Source organism: Pecten maximus, chromosome 5 (genome assembly GCF_902652985.1).
Source record: "Pecten maximus chromosome 5, xPecMax1.1, whole genome shotgun sequence".
Classification (NCBI taxonomy): Eukaryota; Metazoa; Mollusca; class Bivalvia; order Pectinida; family Pectinidae; genus Pecten; species Pecten maximus.
Window position 1 is genome coordinate 19,161,548 of NC_047019.1, and position 21,042 is coordinate 19,182,589.

At 35.2% G+C, this 21,042-nt stretch overlaps 1 protein-coding gene across 2 annotated transcripts; it reads right to left on the minus strand.

Moving 5' to 3' along the window:
- Positions 1-1,841: 1,841 nt before the first annotated feature.
- LOC117327434 (G-protein coupled receptor GRL101-like) lies at positions 1,842-13,055 on the minus strand. 2 transcript variants are annotated; one of them, XM_033884401.1, is made up of 5 exons: positions 12,329-13,055; positions 6,633-6,743; positions 3,893-5,917; positions 3,536-3,669; positions 1,842-2,303 (listed from the first exon to the last, which is right to left on the minus strand). In XM_033884401.1, exons 1-5 carry the CDS (start codon positions 12,546-12,548, stop codon positions 2,241-2,243), a joined length of 2,553 nt encoding a protein of 850 aa, XP_033740292.1. In that variant the 5' UTR covers positions 12,549-13,055; the 3' UTR covers positions 1,842-2,240. The 2 variants fall into 2 exon arrangements, with proteins under 2 accessions (XP_033740292.1, XP_033740293.1); XM_033884402.1 differs by lacking the exon at positions 3,893-5,917.
- Between the last annotated feature and the right edge of the window lie 7,987 nt (positions 13,056-21,042).

The following is a 21,042-nucleotide window of genomic DNA, read 5'->3' on the forward strand; positions in this document are numbered from 1 at the left end:
GACATATAATCCCATAAATATCTTCATTTACCGGACATATCACCCCACAAGTACTGTACCTTCATTTGCCTGACATATAACCCAACAAATACCTTCATTTACTTGACATATTACTACAATATTTTACATTTCATCATTTATCTTCTTCTCTTTGATGTAAATACGGTATTTACCTCCAATCCACATATCCTTCAAAATACTCCTATTCTCCTGTATGTTTATGGCCAAATGCCCCATTGTTCGGTATATCAATGCCCATATACCTTCCATTCCCTGAATGTTTATGCCAAGTACCCCCAATTCTCCTGCATGTTAATGCCAAAATGTCCCATTCTCTTGTGCTAATCCCCATACACACCCATTTTCGTCTATGTTAATTCCAAAATCCCTCTTTATCCTACATGTTAATGTCCAAATACCCCTTTGTTCTTTATGTCAATGCCCAAATACAATATTTGCCCATTTTAATGCTTTAATTTGCCTCCAATCCTTCGTATAAACATCTTTATTGCTTTCCATATTACTTCTCAAGTATATATGATTTATCTTGCTATACATGTATCTGACCTTTTTCATATATTGCCCCCAGAAATCAATAAGTGGTTGACAGCTTTCAATATCTTGATATGGGATAGGTTTAGACATTTTATGTATCGATCTAAAGATGTAAATGAACATAGGACTTTTTGATAAGGTCATTTGTGATGTTGTTGTTTTTATCTTTGTAGATTTGGATTGGTGACTAGTAGTACACATACCATTAGCGAGTATGATACCGTAAATCATTACTACTAATTGTCTCTACGCTTTGAGTTACATATATTTATCAAACAATCAGACTGTTATCTAGTGAATTTTGCCTTGTAATGTTTCAGCATATTTTATTGGCAGCCGAAGTCGCGATTGAATCGTGACATCATAATATTCAAATGACTTAACGTCATGATTGAAAATGGCGCAACAAAATGGTTGTTTCCGTTTGATTTTGACTCCATATATTAAAATAAACCCTGTCAAATTGTATGTTTTCTGAGTTACATAATATAAGGAATCTTAAAGCTGGTCTGCCTATTTGGGTCATTCTTCACACCCTCAGTGATACGCATAATATTTTGCAGGAACACTATATGGTTATCTTCATATTTAATGGTATTTAAAACATACATTTTTCTGGACTCTAAGAAACTCCAGGGTAATATTGTCATAAGTACGCATATTTTACTGTTAAAGCTCGTGCAAAACAATACTCGAGTAAATATGCCCAGCTTCTGTGAAATCAGAGTCAGGTGTAAACACATTAACCATGCCGATCATAATTAATGCTGAATAGTTTCTAGTTGGTGATTGGTGGTTAATGGAAGTTTCTTGGCCTGCTATCTTTTTTGAGGGCCAACCCAATATAGAGTAAGGTCACTGTGACCTACTTATTTTAGATTATGACTTTAGTTTGTAAATCTGACATTTCTGTAACGAAAAACAATGAAACATGTCAATATTATTCCAATACTGAATGTGTATGAATTTCTATGAGCCCAGAATAAAATCTGATGTTCTTGACAGCTTGCATTATGCAGCTGACATTAAAGTTACCTTCTGCAAAATATTATTCTTATCACTGCAAGAACAATCCACCACTGCATTAAAAGTGATTTGTACTGGTTAATTTATCAGGTGTTAGGGGAATGTATCTAAACTTAACATATTTTTCTCCAATAAAGTTAATACTTGCTTCAATGCAGCAGGTGAATTAAGAGATAATCCCGGACATCGTCAAATAGATTTGACATTTACAATATGGAAGATGTGCATTGACACTTTAATTACGAACAATAACTACAAAATAAATAAAACGATTATTTTAATGATGAAATAGCTGCAACATGTCACATACAGATACATCATTCCGCCTATGTATCGCACAAATGGTCGGATAAAGCAGGTTTTCTTTGTCACAGGTGTTTTTCAAATGGAAATCCAAGTGATAAATGACCTTGTAAATAACACATTTATCTGGTGATTGTATGTTGGAACATTGCAACAATGTCATTGTCCAAGATTTGTTTTTAATATTAACACGCTATGGTCATTGTGCAGAAAAAAGTAATGGTAGTCCATTTTGTCGTTAGATTCCAAAATGACGCTAGCAAAACGCCTCCGAGTTGCTCTTTCTCGTGCAATTTTTCATTTTTGCAGATAATTTTTTATAAGAAATGTGAAATTGCCCTATGTCTATGACATGTTTAATCTCTTGCGATGTCGGGTCTGCTCTGTAGCGGTATCTGTGACGTCATTGGCGTTTGTACCTGAAAAAACCAAAACACCGTTCAGAACATTGTAGATAAAGTGTAGCCATTATACCCCATTTAAGTAAGACGGTAGCGAATAAGTAGACCACTTGATTGATTGCAGTGACTCATAAATTGAACCCAGTTTGTCAAAAAGTCGCTATTTCTTCTCCAAATTTTTAATACAAACTCTACATCTGCATCAATTCTTACTTTCTACTGGATTGAATGGTTCGCGGCTATTGCGGGTGATCATTATTGTCTTAGCATAATTACCCTTCTATTTTTTTAACAATTCCATCTGAAGTGACAAGTACTAATATAAGAATATAACAAACGGGCATTGACTGTCAAATATCGTCATAGTGCGGCAACAAATAATCTAGTAAAGTAGAACAATAGGGATTCTATGTGGTAATTTATACTTCAAGTGTAGTTTGAATAAATAACAAAACTTCATAAGGACGGTGTTAGCGTCATCCTTGCAAGTTTCAACTAAAACCAGCATTAGCAACTTTTTTGAAGATGACTGCTATGGTGGCCATGTTAGATTCCGGATCGATCCGGGGAAAAACAGCCATCACTGTTAAGGAAAGCTTGAATCGATATTCACTTGTTGAACAAGAGAAGTATACAATACATGTAGCTTGTTTAGGAAATTGCATGAATGGTCAATCATGTAACAAAATGTCTACCTGGTTAGGGTTGGCGACATTTTGACGATGCGAAACATAAACACTTTTTCTGCTTCCTTTCCTCAACACTTTTTAGGGCCATCGACTTGATGGAACTGGGGGTAAAATTTAGGTTTAGGTCGACATCGTTATGTCATATGAAAATATTTCCTGATGTGATATGAAGTCAGTCTGTGTGATGCTTGTTGATATGTTTATTGGTTGTGACCACAATATATGTTTTTTTCGAGATACCGACTTCACCCGGATTCGACAAAGATTTGCATGCCGGGTGTTGTCAAATAGAACCGACCCGAAAACAACACTTGGTTGGGAACATCCAAGTATTTCTTCATTGAAGATTGTACTGAATAACACTGTATGGACTTGAGAAGCTTGAAATCAGCGTTGTTAAGGAAAACAATAATTGTGGAATCATTTTATTTTCTTCTACCCTGCCAGAATTACATTTTGTTACACGTTGAAGCTGATCACCGATTACGAAACGTTAGAAAATGTTGATAATGATGACCTCAGCTCGATCGGATTTTTAAACGATTGATAACATCAACATACCTGCCGTCTCCTTCTCCAAACAGCTGTAGCAGTATATAAAAACGGATTGATAGCAGCATTGACAGGCAACACGAACACCATTACCCAGGCATACACACCGTCAGGGATTTTAACTCCATATCTCGAGGCTATTCCTAGAACAAATTACATATTAATCTACATTTCCTATTAATTATTAAAATAATGAGCAAACCGTTAACAATTGTTATTAGTGGATACAGTAATGACCTTTTCTTCAGAACTATATGAACGTTCAAGCCTTTCGCGAATACCTGTTTGTCTTTGAAAACACGATATAAATATCACTGTCAAGTTTATATCAGATATCAAGAGAGGTGCACAATTCCAGAAACGTACCCATTGCACCAATGGGGCCCCAGCAGCAGAAGTCTGTCATCACCACGAAGAACAAGGTTATAGCTACCGTAATCTCCCTTTGACGAGTTTGTGAAGAGGCTATGCTGCGACCACTTCTCCTCAGACTTTTGCATATGCAAATCTGATTTGCAAGAATAATAAGGAATATGATACCGTTTAGGCAAACAAACACAGCAAAAGAATATTCCGTCCCTGGTCGCTGATCTCCTGTAAGAGGTAGGGCTAGGCAAACACTTGACTGGGAGTAGAATTCTCCTTTAAAGTAAGACTGTGCAAAGGCAATAGGGATGATTGCAAGAGTGATAGAAACAATCCACAGCAACAATGAGGCAATCAAAGCCTGTTTTGTTGAGATGATCAGTCGAGCGAGACGGGACAGGGGGAACACGATGACAATAAGCCTATCCAATGTCACTATTAAAATAAGAAATATGGACATCTCGCTGGATACACTAGATAATACACCTGCTGTGGTACATAAAATACTGTTTCTCCATTTTTGGTCATTCCAAGCATATATACCGTTGTAATACGCATCAACAACACCTATTGTGATTAAGTAGATGCCCATTAATAAATCAGAAATGGCCAAATTGAGCGAAAACAGTGAGTACCTCGTTGTCAAATTATCTCTGTCGAAGAAAAGTCTGTAAAACATGGCGACCATATTTCCAATTAAAGCACATATTCCAATAATCCAAAGAAACGTTCTAAGGACAACTGAACTCACTAAATCAAAACAGGAGGATATTGCATCCCCCTTTGAGTTACAAAGATCTGGATTCTGAAGACATACCCACATTGGTAGATGTGTATCAATGCAGTTATTGTCATCTACAGAAATCGGCTTGACACAACACATGAAAGGAACGTCCGTATATATCATCCTCAGATTAACCAAACCATTAAACATATTTTCTACAACTTTTAATTTGTTTCCTATGACATTCAGTTCCGTCAGACTATTCGGCAAATAGGGTAAATGTGTAAGTAAGTTGTTCGCCAAGTCAAGTTGCTGAAGCTTGAACGGCATGATGGTTTGGAGTGATGATTTATTATTTTGTATAGAGTGATTATCGTCGGTAATAATAATTTCAGAAAATACGTTATTAGGAAGAACAGCAATTCTGTTAGAGAACATATGTAGTTGTTTAAGTTCATATAGTCCTTTAAACGCAGTAAAGTGTACGTCTGTGATGTAATTGTCGTGCAGAGTTAGTTTGGTAAGTTGAGACAATCCAAAGAATATCTTTTGTGGTAGAGTGGTTATGTTATTGACCCCCAGATAGAGTTCAGTTAGTTTAGAGAGTCCTCCAAATACATTGATGGGTATGATGGCTATGTTATTAAAGGACAAATATAGAATGACAAGTTCAGACAGTCCATGGAATACGTTATTGGGTAGAATGGCTATGTTATTGTTGTACAGAGTGAGACGGGTAAGATTACACAATTCATGAAATATATTGTTGGGCAGGACTGATATGTGATTGGTGTGAAGATATAGTTCCGTAAGTTTAGACAGTCCACGAAACATATTAACGGGTAGAAGGGCTATGTCATTGTCGGACAGAGAGAGTAGACTTACTTTAGACAATCCAAGAAATAAATTGTTAGTTAGGAGAGTTATATAATTGGAGTGCAGTGTGAGAATGGTAAGATAAGACATTCCATGAAAAGCGTTATTTTGAAGGATTTTGATGTTATTATTGTGCAAATGGAGACGAGTTAGTTGAGACAGTCCGTTGAAGACGTTATTTTGTAGGACAATTATATTATTGAAGGAAAGATCGAGGTATATAAGGTTGTTAAGTCTGTTGAATACATAATTTGGAAGTATGGTTATCTTATTGCTGGACAGATGGAGATGAGTAAGTTCAGACAGTTCGTTGAAAGCATAATTAGATAAAACCCCGATGCTATTTTTGCTCAGGTCCAGATCAATACGGCGAGGTGGCCAAGGTACAGACGAGCAGTTGTGCAAACTAGTGCAGTTGTACGGCTCTGTAACAAACACAAACGCACACTGTACGCAATGGAAATATTTCTGTTTACAACAACAGGTCAAAGGAACATTACATTGTACATGCATCTGTTTTTCTCGTAAATTTCTAGATAGAATGTGAAGCTTTCGTAATACACAATGAAAAGTAGGAAATGTGACAAGCGGGCGTATGCTACATATTTCTAACCGTAGTTAACGAGTATAACTGATTATACACACATGTTATCATTATAAACCATCAACACATCTTCATAGCTTTTAAATCAGAAATGTAAATTGGAACGGAAGACATGTAGTTTTATAACTTTTGTTTCCGTCCCCTTCGTGTTTTCTGTAAAATTAACAGGAAATAATTTCCTTATCTCCGAATAATGTTATGTTACCAATTGTATTAGACTAGCATTGATAACATTAATTTATATGTACAAATATGTATTGTTTCTTTTAGGTAAAAGTGCTTTACTCATACAAACAGAATATACAGACAGAATATTTTATAGGAAACTTTATCTAAGCGTTTTGCACACTTAAGTATTCCGCTATGTTTACTGCAGTTTTTGCATATTATTTTAACATTCTTGTGTAGTTCGGCTTGAATTCGGTAACATGTACAAATTGAATTAATCAAAATGAAATATGTTGGCAGGCTTTTTGTGATGTTTAGTGACAATAACCTGATGGTGTAAATTAATTCGGTATGAAATGCAAACGTACCACAGTCGATTCCTGTCTCGTGCTCTGGACAATAGATACAGCATTTGTATTCCGCAAGTTGACGATATGTTTCAGGTGGACAAGTAATTTCCACGGTATCCTGTTGACGCCCTAAAAGCCACCAAAAAATTACACAAGATTTTATACTACTTTAAAAATCCATGATAACAAACTATAAAAGCAAGACAGAATAATCATAACAATGGCCTCGATAATAAGAACAAGTGGCCCATGGACCTCGATGTTCACCGGAGTTTCGGAATATTTCAGTTAATTTGATTGATCCGTTTGGACCCCACTCATCAGTCCCTGTGGGTCAGTCAGGGCCAATATGTGCACACCATTAAGCTGTCATCATATGCTGATAATGTCAAAAACAATTAGAATGAATTCCACATAGAAATCCAACAAAAATGTGATTTCCGTATATAAACTACAGTAAAGTTTACCCCCTCCAAGGGCAAACGTGAGACCCCAGGTTCATGAAATTAACAATTTTGGTAAAACACCTTAAGGCTTTTCCATCTATGTAGAGTGTTTGATTCTATATTATTTTGGTCTTGAGAAAACGATTTTTGAAATTGCAGTCAATTTGACCCTTTTTAGCCCCGCCAATCATGATCGGCCCCTGGGGGTGAGTCAGGGCTAATATGTATATACTACCAAACAGTCATCTGATGCTAATAATGTTGACCGAGTAAAATGATTTCTAATTGAAGTCCAACTAATAATAGTGAAACATGTGATTTCCCTATATAAACTATAGTGAGATCAACCCCCTTCCCAGGGGCAAATGTGAAACCCCAGAGTCATGAAATTCCTAATTTTGGTAAAACGATTAGAATAAGTCACCTGAGACTCCTAAAGTTATTGTTTGCTAAAAATAAAATACGAAGATGTGAAATCTGTATTCAAAATCATTATCATCAAAGATGTGCGGACTAACGTAGAAGAAACATGTCTTATTTTGCTAGTCGTGGCCTCTTTAAAAAAAACGAAAACAAGTTTAGAATGGCACTTCCAAGTAGAATCTGTTACTGCTGACCGCAGAACGACTCGGAGCTTATTTGAACCCTTCATCCAATGGAGTTTCTTGTGAATTGAAAAGTACTCACTAGTACCGTGCTCACCAGTCCTAGATATTTCTAGCTGTACACACAAGTATATACACAATCACATGTATACAAAAACAAAATTCGTTCATATAAGAGAAATCTACCAACTAGTCAAAAAGGGATTTACAAAGTACCAACAAAGAGACTCCGCAAACGAGAAGCGCAACATCAGAGGATAGTTATGACATCCAGTCATTAGTTAGAGATACAACGACTGTTATCTTCTCTTGTCTTCTAAATCTCTCCTTTGTTGGGGAACGCAATAGTCTGTGGATACACAAATGGTTCAAAGTCTATCACGATTATTATCGTTAATCAAAGGTACATAAATGATAGATCAACACTCAGCTTGGGTCACGTAATCAGATAACAGCTAACTAGTTCACCAGAGTTTATACACAGCGTCTGGACGATGTAAGCTTTAAAGGAAGATCATATGCAGTAGCGTGGAGGGTGATATAGTAAAAGCATACGGAGACAAGCAAAACATATTTGAGCACAGTTAATTTGCAAGGAATGTTAGCCAATGCAAATCCAAAAACACAGACCCATCTTTCAAATCGACAGGTGACCGAGAAATGCATCACAGCAAATTGTCAATTCCGATTGAGGTACAGTTGAGTGTAGACTAAAGGTTACACCCAAGTGCACTCCGAGTGCACTCCATTTTGACTTGGAGTGCACTCCGTTTGGACTCCAGGTAAACTTGGAGTGCACTCCAAGTGGACTCCGAGTCTACCTGGAGTCCTATAAGACACCATGCCTACCCCAGTTCTATAATCAGACTATATATATATATATTAATACTTTGATGCTTTTAATATGATTTACATATAAATAAATAGATTTTTACAAATTACTTTTGTTCTGTTAATATTACTATTAACATTTGTTTAGTCTACTAGGAATATTTCTTTTATTGTTAATACATGGTAATAATGCCTTCATGTTAAATTTATATTTATTAAGATCTATAAAAGACAGTTATACAATTTATGCTATAATCAGGTTTCTATGAAAGTTAATTGCTTATTATTTCATATTTCATTAAGATGTAAGTAAATTGTATTTCATTTTATTAAGGAATTGAAAAGTATTTCAATTAGAATATTTATTACTGTACATATATCATGACTGTAAAGGAAGTTTAGATAATATATCTATATTATGTTATTGAAAGTTTACAGTATTTAATGAATTATGTGTTTTTTTAATAAGACATTCTCTACATACATGTACTCAATTCAGGCAAGTAATTATAAAATAAACAATCATTTTAGTTTCATTAGAAAAATATACATTTACAACTGTACATATTTACGAGCATTACCTAGTTAAATTAATGTTCTGACATAACGTACACACACGTATGTAGTTCTGGACTACCCATAATGAATGACAGTATCTGTTAAATTGCTATTATTGGTCATGCATGACTGACAACCCTGATACTGTGCCAGGTGAGTTTTAGGAGCCAGCTACAGGTACTGTCCTGAGTTCACAGAAATACCTGTGTCAATTTTGTCACTGTATGGCTTCAAATGATGAAGCTGTGCAAAGCAGGGTCACAGTGTTATAACCTCAGGTCAATTAACAGAACAGTAAGATTATCTCCTGACTTGAAGGAAAGGATTGCAGCTCTCCATTTGAGAGGCCTTAATCAGACCAAAATTACCATTAACAAATTGGTTAACAGGTTTAAGAAGACCAACTCTATTGAAATGAAGTCATTCTATACTGAAATTAGAAAGTAAAAATAAGCTGTTTCTTATATTTATTACATTGTAATCCGTCTAAACCATAAGTCATTGAGACCAAACGTATTGGCTGGTTTATGCAGGTGTCCGGTATGTAGAGGTACAATGTTGAATGATATAAGTTCCAAAAAAATAATGCAAATCAAATTAAGAAATGATGCAGTTCTTATCTTGTTATATTCAAAAATATAAAGACATTGCTTTAAAAAATTAATTGTAAAGAAAGAGATTAAAGTAAAAAAAAAAAATAATTTCAGTGTAATTCCAAATGATATAATGAATGTAAATTCACCTTTTCCCAAACCAACCTATAGCCTTATACCCGTAATTAGTACACATTGTTCTCATCCAGGAAATAAGATTATAGAGCCTGAGGTAAAATTTGCCTAAGGGCAGTTAGACACGGCAACCTATGTACCATTTACCTGTAAAACTGACCTGTTGGAACTACATCGTTTTCTATTCCCATTCAGTCAATATCTATCATGATATGTGTCACTCATTCATTATATGTAACAGATACAGTTCATGAATGTACAATGGTTGTTCAAGCCAATTATAAAATCATAAAGTTAAATGTTCAAACTTTAAAAAAAAATGACATAAGGCCAGCTGCAGTTGGTGTATGGAATGTTTGATAAGTATTTACTTAACTCAAACATGAAAATTATATTAATCTATGTTGATTTACATATTGACCTCTAATACTCTATACATGCTTCCATTATAATATCATAGACAAAGTAATAGTACCAGTTTGAATTTTTTTTTTTTCAAATATTTTTTTTTATAATAATGACTTATAACTGTTTTAATAATACTGTAATAGGAATGGACAATCATATTATTTCAAAAGTGTCAGATATCGACCGTCACAAGTCTGTACCTATATTCTATATGACCTTGGTATAGGTCAGCCTGAGTTTCCGCTAGCCCTGACACCATACCAGACATGGTGTCAGGGCCAGAGGAAACTCGGGCTAGGTAAAGGTAAGGTGTGATGACCAGTTTCCATCTAACAATTAAGGGGGTCTTTATCTAGTTAGATGACCGTGTGTACACCTGTCCAGATCTTCACACCTTATGAGGTAAACCTGGCGGAAGGGGTCATTATTGGGGTCAGTGTAAGTCTGTCTTTTCTCCACACCCCTGTAATCATGCTTGATATACAGGTAAATATTTACCTGGAAGTTGGGGGGGGGGGGGGGGGGGGGAGGGAGATTGTATCTTATATAACTGTTAAAAGAACTCCATTTATGACCAGGATTTATGAGGCAGGTATAACAAAACAAAGTTGGTTTACCAAATGGAAATTTAAGTCTGATGTTAAACTGTAAATCAATATTAGACATTGGATCCGGAATATGCTATCAAGGTGATAAAAATATAAACTGTTGGAAGTAAAGTATTTGAAATATTAAAAACAGTAGTACTTTGAATACAAGATAGTTCCAGTACACATTCAGACTCTACATTTTAAGAGACCACAAACAACTTAGAGGGAATTGTATATATCTTACATAACTGTTAAAAGAACTCCATGTATGACCTGGATTTAATGAGGCAGGTATAACCAAAACAAAAAAAGTTGGTTTACCAATAGAAATGTAAGTCAATCTGATGTTAACTGTAAATTAAAATTAGACATTAAAAGATCCGGAATATGCTATCAAGGTGATAAAAAAAAACAACAACTTTCTTTTTTATTGTATGTTAAGATAAATATAAACTGTTGGAAGAAAAGTATTTGAAATATATATAAAAAAGTACTTAGTACTTCGAGTACAAGTTATGTCCAGTGCACATTCAAACTCTACATTTTGAGAGACCACAAACTGCCAATTTTCTACTAATTGACGTGGCTTGTTAAAACTCTTCAAATCAAAGGAATGCTATCATACATTTTTCAACGAAGTGCCATATCTATTCATTTTATATAGGGTTAACTAATAGAAAAATCAATTATATAAGATGCTGTTAGTTAACCAACGAAAAATGAACCAACAAAATAATAAGATGATATATATACAAAGATAAAACAGTAACACATATCTTATTCATTGTTACATGTTTAAGGAGTCTAAATGTATAAGAGTATACATCTATCTATAAACATTATGTATACATGTACTTGGTTACAGGTACATGTGATACATGTGGACCCAGGTAGAATTGGGGCCTGATAGGACTCCAGGTAAACTTGGAGTGCACTCTGAGTGCACTCCAAGTTTACCTGGAGTCCAAACGGAGTGCACTCCGAGCCCAAACGGAGTGCACTCGGAGTGCACTTTGTGTAACCTTTAGTCTACACTCAACTGTATATTGTAGGCACTAACATCATACGTGCCTGTTTGGGCACTTTTCATGAATTATTCGAGATTAGAATTATAGTAGTAATATAATAACATATAAGTGAGTCGAAAAAGTAACGCCTAAAGTTAGGTCAATATTACCATGACGTTTTCAGCAGTCAATCTTGGCTTCAATTTTGGAATTTAGAATGATGTTACTGGTCAGGAAAGCATGCATTTACCAAATTGCACATTTTTATGTTATAACACTATGTATTGTTATCTTTTTAATTGAAAATGACATTCGCATCATGTCATTTAAAGCCAGATGAATTCAGTATCTTCCTATCGCAAATACGAAATGTGAACATGCTGAAGAATGTGTCATTTTAAAAAGTTTGTCTTTATGCATATTTTACTTTGATGGAATTGGATATCAACCTTTTGTTGAAACTGCAATTATTATTCGAATAACCTCTTTGACATACCGGTATAACAACAGAATGATGGAAAATAATAAGAAAAACACTTACCTTTGGGACACTCCTCAAGTACTTGTCTTTTCATGCGAATTCCTTCCCTTCTCTCTTCGATATCAAGGTTAAAACGTTTGTTTATGTCCATGATTCTGAGCTTCTCTGGGCCATTTTCCTCTTCAAGTAATATATCCAAATCGTTCGCATTCTGCCTTGGGTTTGCAATCATGGCATTAACTATGAAAAAGAAATAACACCTGCACAATACCTTTAACATGTCTTTCCCGAAGAAAGTGTAACGCAGATGTTAATTGGATAGCATACAATGGAGCAGTATTTGAAACTAAGAACAGTGTCACACAATGACTGTCCTCGAGACGGTAGTAGTGTCACAAGAATGTCCCGGACACTGGATTATTCAAAAGCAAAATGTCCCGCAGACTCCTTATGAGCAATGCTATAAAATGTATTGCTCTGGGAACTAGAGTAGTGTCATAGGACAACAGTACTTCAGACTGTAGCAATGCAACAAAAAATTGTCCTGGAGACAGGAGCAATATAATAGCAGAAGGTTTCAAAGCCGTGGGTAATATTATAAAGACACTCTCCTGGATAAAGGAACAATGTCACAGTAAGATTCTAGAGACTGTGGCGATAATCGAAGAGGAATTATTCTGGAAACAGGAGCGATATGACAGAAAATCTGTCCGGCAGACATTAATAATGTCAAAGAACAGCTGTCATGGAGACTGGTGCGATACTACGGAACAAATCTCTGACCGACTGCAGCACTGACACGGCGCAAGTGTCCGGCTGACTAATGTGGTTCTGCTTTTTCTTCAATAGAAAATCATATTTTTCGTCCAGAGGCTAGAAATATTGATTGTCATTTAACATGTTTGGAACCTGTCGTCAATACATGTAGTATTCGAATAATACTTTTGATATATAATCTACACCGGATGCTGTGAACTGCTCCTATACCGTAACACATATCGATGATTTAACCAAGGAAAAGTCACATAAATTAGGTGATATATGCTTGCATGTACGTGATATTCTACCGACTAGATAGCGTGATGCCGTTTTTGTAACATTTGGAAAAACATCTGTTTGCAGTGTTTGTAAAAGTCAAACATATCCAATGTCGCATACCAATTCGAAACTTAATCCAACGACATATGGCGGATAACGAAAACTGTCCAAAGAGTCATTTAATTCAAAGCCAAATAATTTTACGAGTGCTAACATTACAAAGCTGCTATGGTTTTCTATTTTGGACACTACAAATAAAAAATTAAATATCAATAAACTATCCATAGCTTGTTCGTCGTTTTGGCTTCATTCTGAAATAAATATCTCAAGACCATACCCAAGCGGGAGATTAAATCAGAAATAGTTACTGGACTAGTGCATATCCAGCTTGAATACAGAATTTCACATAAAAGTTAGGTCAAAGTTAATGGTTAAGCAGTGTTTCTTCCATTTATTTAAATCATATGTTAAAAATCAATACAAATAAAAATATCCAAGTATTTTTGTCGCTTTTTTGCATCCAAGGATAAAATGCTGTGAATGGTATGAAAATGTATTCTTCTACAGTATAGCGTGGCTATCATGCAAACTATCGTTTCGATAGGAAAAAAACATAGTTTATAAGAAGTAGTCAATTGTACGAGATTGATTGATGTTTGATAAAGATTCCACACTTGTGTATATGGTATTGTTTGGTTTCAAGACTGTAGATGAGACACGTATACATGTGTACTAGGAGGGAACAAAATCCTTCAGTACACATATGCAAGGATGGAATCTTAATCAAACATCAATGAATCGATTAATCGATCAATTTCACACTTCCAATTACAGAGAGATCAAGAGTTTTAGAGGCATTTGACTGTTACGTCTTATTTTCATAAATCTTAGACTTACACTAACAAGTTCGAAGATTATGATTAACGAAAAAAAACATTTGCATTATATACAATGTACATTGTATACTTAAATGTACAACATATACATTCTGGTCGTATTCCAAATAAGGTATATAGAGTATAGGCTATGTATACAAATATTGCGTATACAGTATATATAGGCTTTATGTATCTAACATGTACATCAGCATAGACGTACACTGTCTTAGATATGTTAATGAAAATTCATTCATGAAATTATTCACTTATTTGTCACGTGCTACAGAATTGAGTTGCTAAGAACGTGTCCGATACCATTGATTTAAGGTAATACTTCATGAATACACATTCAGAGCTCCAACCGCAAGTCCTCAGTATTGTAGAAATTGGTACAACTTTTGCTGTAAAGGAGGTTGACATTTAGCAAATGCGGTGTGGTTTGAAAGTATTTTATCAATATCAGAGTGTTTAATATTGTCTTTATCCATCCGCTGATGGTGTCCTTCGAAACAGTATGTTAAGATGGTGTATAACTAATGAATATTACTTCTTTTCCCCTTAATATTGTTTGTTTTTTTATTACAATTGTTGGTGCAGAGAAGAGAGGTAAGTTACAATAAAGATATTTTTAGTTTCAGGAAATCTCTCCAAAACTATTTCTGGTAAAGGTACGCCATGTCTAGTTTGCTTTAAAATGTTTGGAATCTGAAACTTAAATAAGAATTGTCATTGAAGTTGATGTTTTCAAAATGACCGGTAAGCAGCCCCAAGAAATCGGCTGTGAATCACCTAACTACTGCAGATAGTCAGCACAACCTGTACATCCTATTCTTTATTATATTTGGGCAATGCTCGTCTAATATTGAAATACCCTTTCGTAAAACGGGTAATGTTACCCTGCATGCCAGCTAACGACCTAGATAAGTATAATGCGCTATACATCCCATACCTGGACTATGGAACGATGTAAAAAAAAACAACACTTTTTTCATTGGGAGAAAACGGATATGCATGCTGTCTGTCTGGTCATGATTGTAGGATGATATTGGTTGTATTTGTCGAAAATCCATGGCTTCTGATTGCTCCCCAATGTCCTGAAACAGTCAGACGAAGTTTTCTTAGTAACGGGTGTGTCATTTGTCTATATTGTGGCATACTAAAGCGTATTTTCCCAACGGTAATAGACAAGATTATGCTGCCACCAGCCTTAGAAGTCGAGGTAATGAACACTATAGTGGCAATCGGGGCAATTAGTAGCAGTTCTGCCTGGTCCTCAAACTTTTTTCAATATCGGTCCTAGCAAACTGAAATAAGGGAAAGCATATGAATATTTGTTCCAAGCAAAAAGGAAATTATCTATAGAAATGGATCTTCAATTTGGTTTCCTTGACATATAACGTTCAATTTGATGATTTATGCGTGATGTAAACTGATTTACAGTTGGTTTGTTGAACAGATTAATAAATTCTGACAACACTGTTTTGTTTAACATCCATTCTGTGTCTATGTTGAAATTTCTCGATTCATGATCAGCTATAGTGTTGTCTACCCCTTGCAAGTGCGTTGCGGTCAGCCAATTATTGTTATGTTCCGTCCACATCTATATCTGTCGCCGTGTTATGTCATTACATGTCGACTTGATGCCTCCTTGCTTGTTCACATATGTAGCTGCTGTCATATTATCGACGAACTTCAAGGCCTACTGCTCAAGCCGAGACTCATTTCATGATAGCTTATTTGTTTGAAAGGAGGTCGAATTTCTCTTAACAGCCGATCACTTCTCAGATCGTCTGCACTACCATACTCGAATCACTTCAGTGGTTTTGGTTGTTTGGTGCTACGTTTCCCAATGCTTCCGTTTCTGGGCTGCTCGATTGACAACGTGAACTGCATATACTGTAATTTGAACGTTTGTTTTCTTCAACGCGAATGATGTTAAATTTAGTAGAATAAATATTTCATCCTCTTTGGAAGAGACAGGGGTATCTCAACCTAAGAGGAACGCAATGCTTCTTGTTGAGGCTTGTACATTTAATGAAAAGTAAAAGCCATGACAGTAAAAGAGGTCGATAGTCCTGTGGCGATTCCTTAACATCTAAACAATAGACTTGTTCTAGGTATGTTTCTTACAATTCGAACTCTTGTGTTTCACTGTCAATTTTGAACTTGACACAACCGTATGTATTTTTTTCTCCACAATGCATATTTCTCAGCAGGAAGAGACGCAGTAAGGATGTTTTCATTTCATTGCATAGTCTTTACTTGAGTAATAGTTGATACTTATAAGCAAACATTTCGTATCATTGGACTTTTCATAACGACATGATTAACAATGAGATATGTTAAATGTTCCATGCATTCAGTCCTTTTGTCGAGAAACAAACATAACAAATACACATAAAAACAATGAAAAATACCGTGGAACAACGGGCAAAAAATAATACAACAATAGATTGAATTATAAATGTGATGTCATTAGGAAAACATGAAACTGAAGGTTGTTTATCAAGAAATGCACGAGCAATACTCATACACTTCTGTTTTGGACTGATGTATGAACTCATTCAGTATCAATCGACACACAACCGACCAAACATACCACCGGTCGATCACACAACAGTACCAGCCGAAAAGAAAATACTACAAATTGACATATATTCGTTAATCTTCGGAGTGTATTTTATAACGGTTTTAAGGTATTCTTTTCATGATTGTGTTAAAGACTTTCTACTTAACATTTGGAAAGTAATTCAAGACAAGTTTTAACTCATCTTTCCGAAGGGCAACTGAGCTTATCCTTTTGTGCGGCGTCAGTCGTCCGGCAGTATGGCTTCAACTGTCTCATTTCTACAACCAATAGGCACAGGAACCTTAATATCTTCCCCGTAACAAGCCGGGGTGAAGAACTACCAAGTTTGTTCAAATAAATTACCTTGACCTACATTCAAAAACACAGAGGTCAAATAGACTAAAATCTTTAAACGACTTCTTCTCGATAACCAACAAGTCAAGGGACATGATATTTGGTCTGAATCAGGCAAGGGGTCAATTGCTATCACGTTTGTTTGAACAAATGGCATTGACCTATATTCAAGTTCACAATCTTAAATGTTTTAACCAAGTGGTCCATTGGATATCGAGCATGTAGCCTGCTTGGGGTTGAAGCTACCAAGTTTGTTAGTAGCAAGGATATGGTGTTTTAACATTTTAAATTGATTTCTCGATTACCAAGAGACAAAAAGATCTCATATATGGCCAAAGGTATGCTAAAATGAAGGGCCGAAAAATATTGAAATAAATAAACCTCTCCTATTTTAATAAAATGGCTATCAGTCTAATATCTTCATAATGACCTAGATCAACATCAAAGTTGATTGAGAAGCAGATGAGCGACACAGGTCCATTGGGTATCTTGTTGTATTTATTTTTGCTTTGAAAAACCTATTTTGTCATCCGACATCAATGGTCTCCAATTGTTTACTTTACATTTACAGTATGAACGGGATATAGAGACTCATTATCGCTATTGGGATGCTAAATTTCTTCCAGTGGTGAAGACCTGCATCCTTATGTAGTTCCGCCTATTTCCGGAGTAACTTCCTGGCTGGTTGTACTCACTGGATGTGGATTTCCATTCATAACATTAGTAGAGAAAGTTCATTCACCCTTCTCTTTTGTAACATTAACAGATCACTATTCAATCACGCCATGCAATATCATTTATAGATCAGAGATTTTAACATCTTATTTACAACTTATTTACTTTGTCAATCTTTGCAAGTTTGGTATATTATCAAGCACTTTTCAATGACAGCAAGCAGATCACATTATCTTAAAAACAATCCTTATGTCCAATCGACACGTTTCCGTCTAGTCAATGTCAAGCGCTTTGTTCCGGTCTCCCCCGTTATGCATGCACACGCTTCTTCTGATCTCATTCATATTTGATGACCCATGAACTAAAAAGGTATTTTGTACCGATTACATGAACTTATTAAAGAGAGGCCAAAACATTTTTCTTGCAAACACTAACGCACATAAAAAGGGCATGTAAAGTATGCATCATTGGCAACACCGACCATGTGATATGATGTCAAATCGATATCTCATCTTCAAAATAAGAATGTATAGGCCCCTAGCCCTCTAAGGCGTATAGTATACTAGGATAGATGTAAGACACATATAGACTGTAACAAATAATTAAGTTCCTGTAACTAGATGAAGTTCCAATTTCACAATTTTGGTGTCAGTTATTCTCGTTATTCTTGCAGATATATTAAGTTTGTTTTATATCTTGGTTTTTGAAATGTTCATATCAAAATAAAGGCGTTTGTTTTCGAACGGTTCAGAAAAAAGACACACACCTTTAAATACATATTCACATGTACGAAGTATATTGTGTTGTAGACAATAGTATGTAAAGGACTAAATTGGGTATGTGATAAAGATTAAAATGACTGACGACTCCTGCCTTTGTGTTATGTATTAAGGGAACAAAGAGCCACATTGTTGACACTGAAATGCTGAATAAGTGTTCGTTCCAGTAGCGAAGGCCTGTATCCCAAATAGTTCCTTTTACTTCCGGAATAACTTCCGGACCGCCTGTCCTTACTTGATGTGGATTTCCATTCATAACTTAACGCCTATAATTATAACGTTTATATGTACAACCACTTAACTGTCTGTTAATGTGTATACTTTCTGCTGTGTTTTTCTGATTTACACCCATCAGTATAATGGACCAATGAACAATGTCGGGTGAGTATCATTTATCAAATATATATATATATATATGTAATACACTTTCCATTTCTGAAAATGAAACTTATTTCATTATAATGTGTTTCAATATATGGTAAACCTACATTGATTTCAATGTAGATAAAAGAATGAAGTTTTCTTTGAAATTACTATGAAAACAGGTATGTCAATGCTGTGACCCCTATGTAAAAAGCCAATTTTGCAAGAACATACATTTTACTGCATACTATTGGATGTGACACGATTGGGATAACAGTTCCGAAATTTAAAATGACTGTAGTTTTGGTAAAGGTAATAATAGGTATTTTATTTCTGCTCTTTATTTCTCTTGAAAATCATTCATGGCTTCCCCAAAATAGATAGCGGACATTATAAGAGATGATATCTGCATTTGAAAATAGTTTCATTCGGAGGATCAGTTAATATAACTGTTATTAATCAATGTTATAAACGGAACACAATAGGGACAATATTACAAACGGAAATTTCATGTACATGTAGATGACGAACTTCGAACTGAGCAAAACACAACAAAATTACGTAAGATCTATGAATAGGATACATTGTCACGTGATACTGTAGATGAATTCAAAGAGATGTGATTGTCCTGTATAAGAGTGATTATAACATAAAGGTACACCAGAGCTACCAGATTAACAAAAACATTCGGAAACATACGACAAGGCACGTGAGTATAACATCCAGTTAAGTTAATATTCTTGTCGCCAGTGTCTTATTAAATTGTTTTTTTTCTGTTTACAGAAAGGGAATTATATTGATAATGTCTTTTAACATTTTGACCACTCTGCCTAAGTCATTGACAAATCACGTCAAAACAAGAAGTCGGTAAAGTGTTTTGACGATGAAAATTACGATACATCCTGATCTACCGGAAATAGAAGGAACTCATTTCCCCCTTTCCATGTACACCTACAGGCCATATTCATATTGAACGACAAATAGCAAAGTATTTGATAAATCTTACGGTTCCTTTATTATCCGTAAAAAAACAACCAAGTCGCTGTTACTTAGCATCCGTTTCTATCACTGCGTCTCAACCCTAGGCATGTAATATCGTTACCAGGAAGTTCAAAAATACTAACGGATATTTCTCTTATAAACACATACCGTGTTACACATCAGTATACAAATTTTCTTCTTTTATCCCCTATCCACGTCACACTCAGAGAATATACATGTATTTACTGTCAATCCTTATTTTATCGATTGCGTTAGTTGTGTTTGCCCGTAAGCATTGTTAGTTTATATTGACAAATCATGTGTCTTTAACAATATTAAGTTGGATCTGTGTGATTTCAGAAAGCATCTTACAGTTTATCTGCTTTTCCATTATTTTTGATAGTAGCATAGAGTTTTACCTGTTCTATAAGTGGATAGTATGATGACACGGAAGTCAGATACTCAGGGACCTACTATAACGATTTCGAGGATAAGTATCGCCTTTTGACGTATGTGTAAACTACGTCTGTTAATGAGAAGAAGTGATACTGACCGTAGAAAATACACTTTTGTTGTTATTTTGGTATTCAGGTTGATAGATATTCTGTGAAAACCTTTAGCTCAGGTCATGATTAAATTACTACACTGCGGTATAACGTTCAGTAGTCCCTCGGTCATCTTGCCGTCGTTCTTACAGGTTTTCAGTGACGTCGTTACACGCATTCTTCTTGTATTCTTATTTAGTAAGAAAATACAGTTAAAATATATTTCATTTCCAGTAAGTACATCAGTCATGCAAATAAGCATTTTTTTTTAAAAGGGCATCTTGCCCTTTATCAGATATCCCAATATGGTCTCATATTGTCCGGATTACATATTGTACTCGCCTTAAACCTGCATCACTAATGATATACGGATATATATTCTTGATTTGGTCGAATTAGGTATCTGGTAATTACATGTTTAGGACAAGTCTTAAAGAAACAGAAAAAGGCTGTCTGATCTGACTAGATATCCCTCAACCAATTATAAACGCTGTAGTATATACTCACGATATGGCTTGTCGAAAATGCACTACACGAATTGTCAAAAATGTGTCCCTCTCGACCAATCTGAATACTTTACTTTACTTTCAAG

Coding starts and splice junctions, on each gene's coding strand:
- LOC117327434 (XM_033884401.1), bottom strand. CDS start 12,548: ATGTTAAAGGTATTGTGCAGGTGTTATTTCTTTTTCATAGTTAATGCC. Junction 6,744..12,328: donor ACTTGAGGAGTGTCCCAAAG/GTAAGTGTTTTT, acceptor GGTGGCTTTTAG/GGCGTCAACAGGATACCGTG. Junction 3,670..3,892: donor GGGCCCCATTGGTGCAATGG/GTACGTTTCTGG, acceptor AATTTGTTCTAG/GAATAGCCTCGAGATATGGA.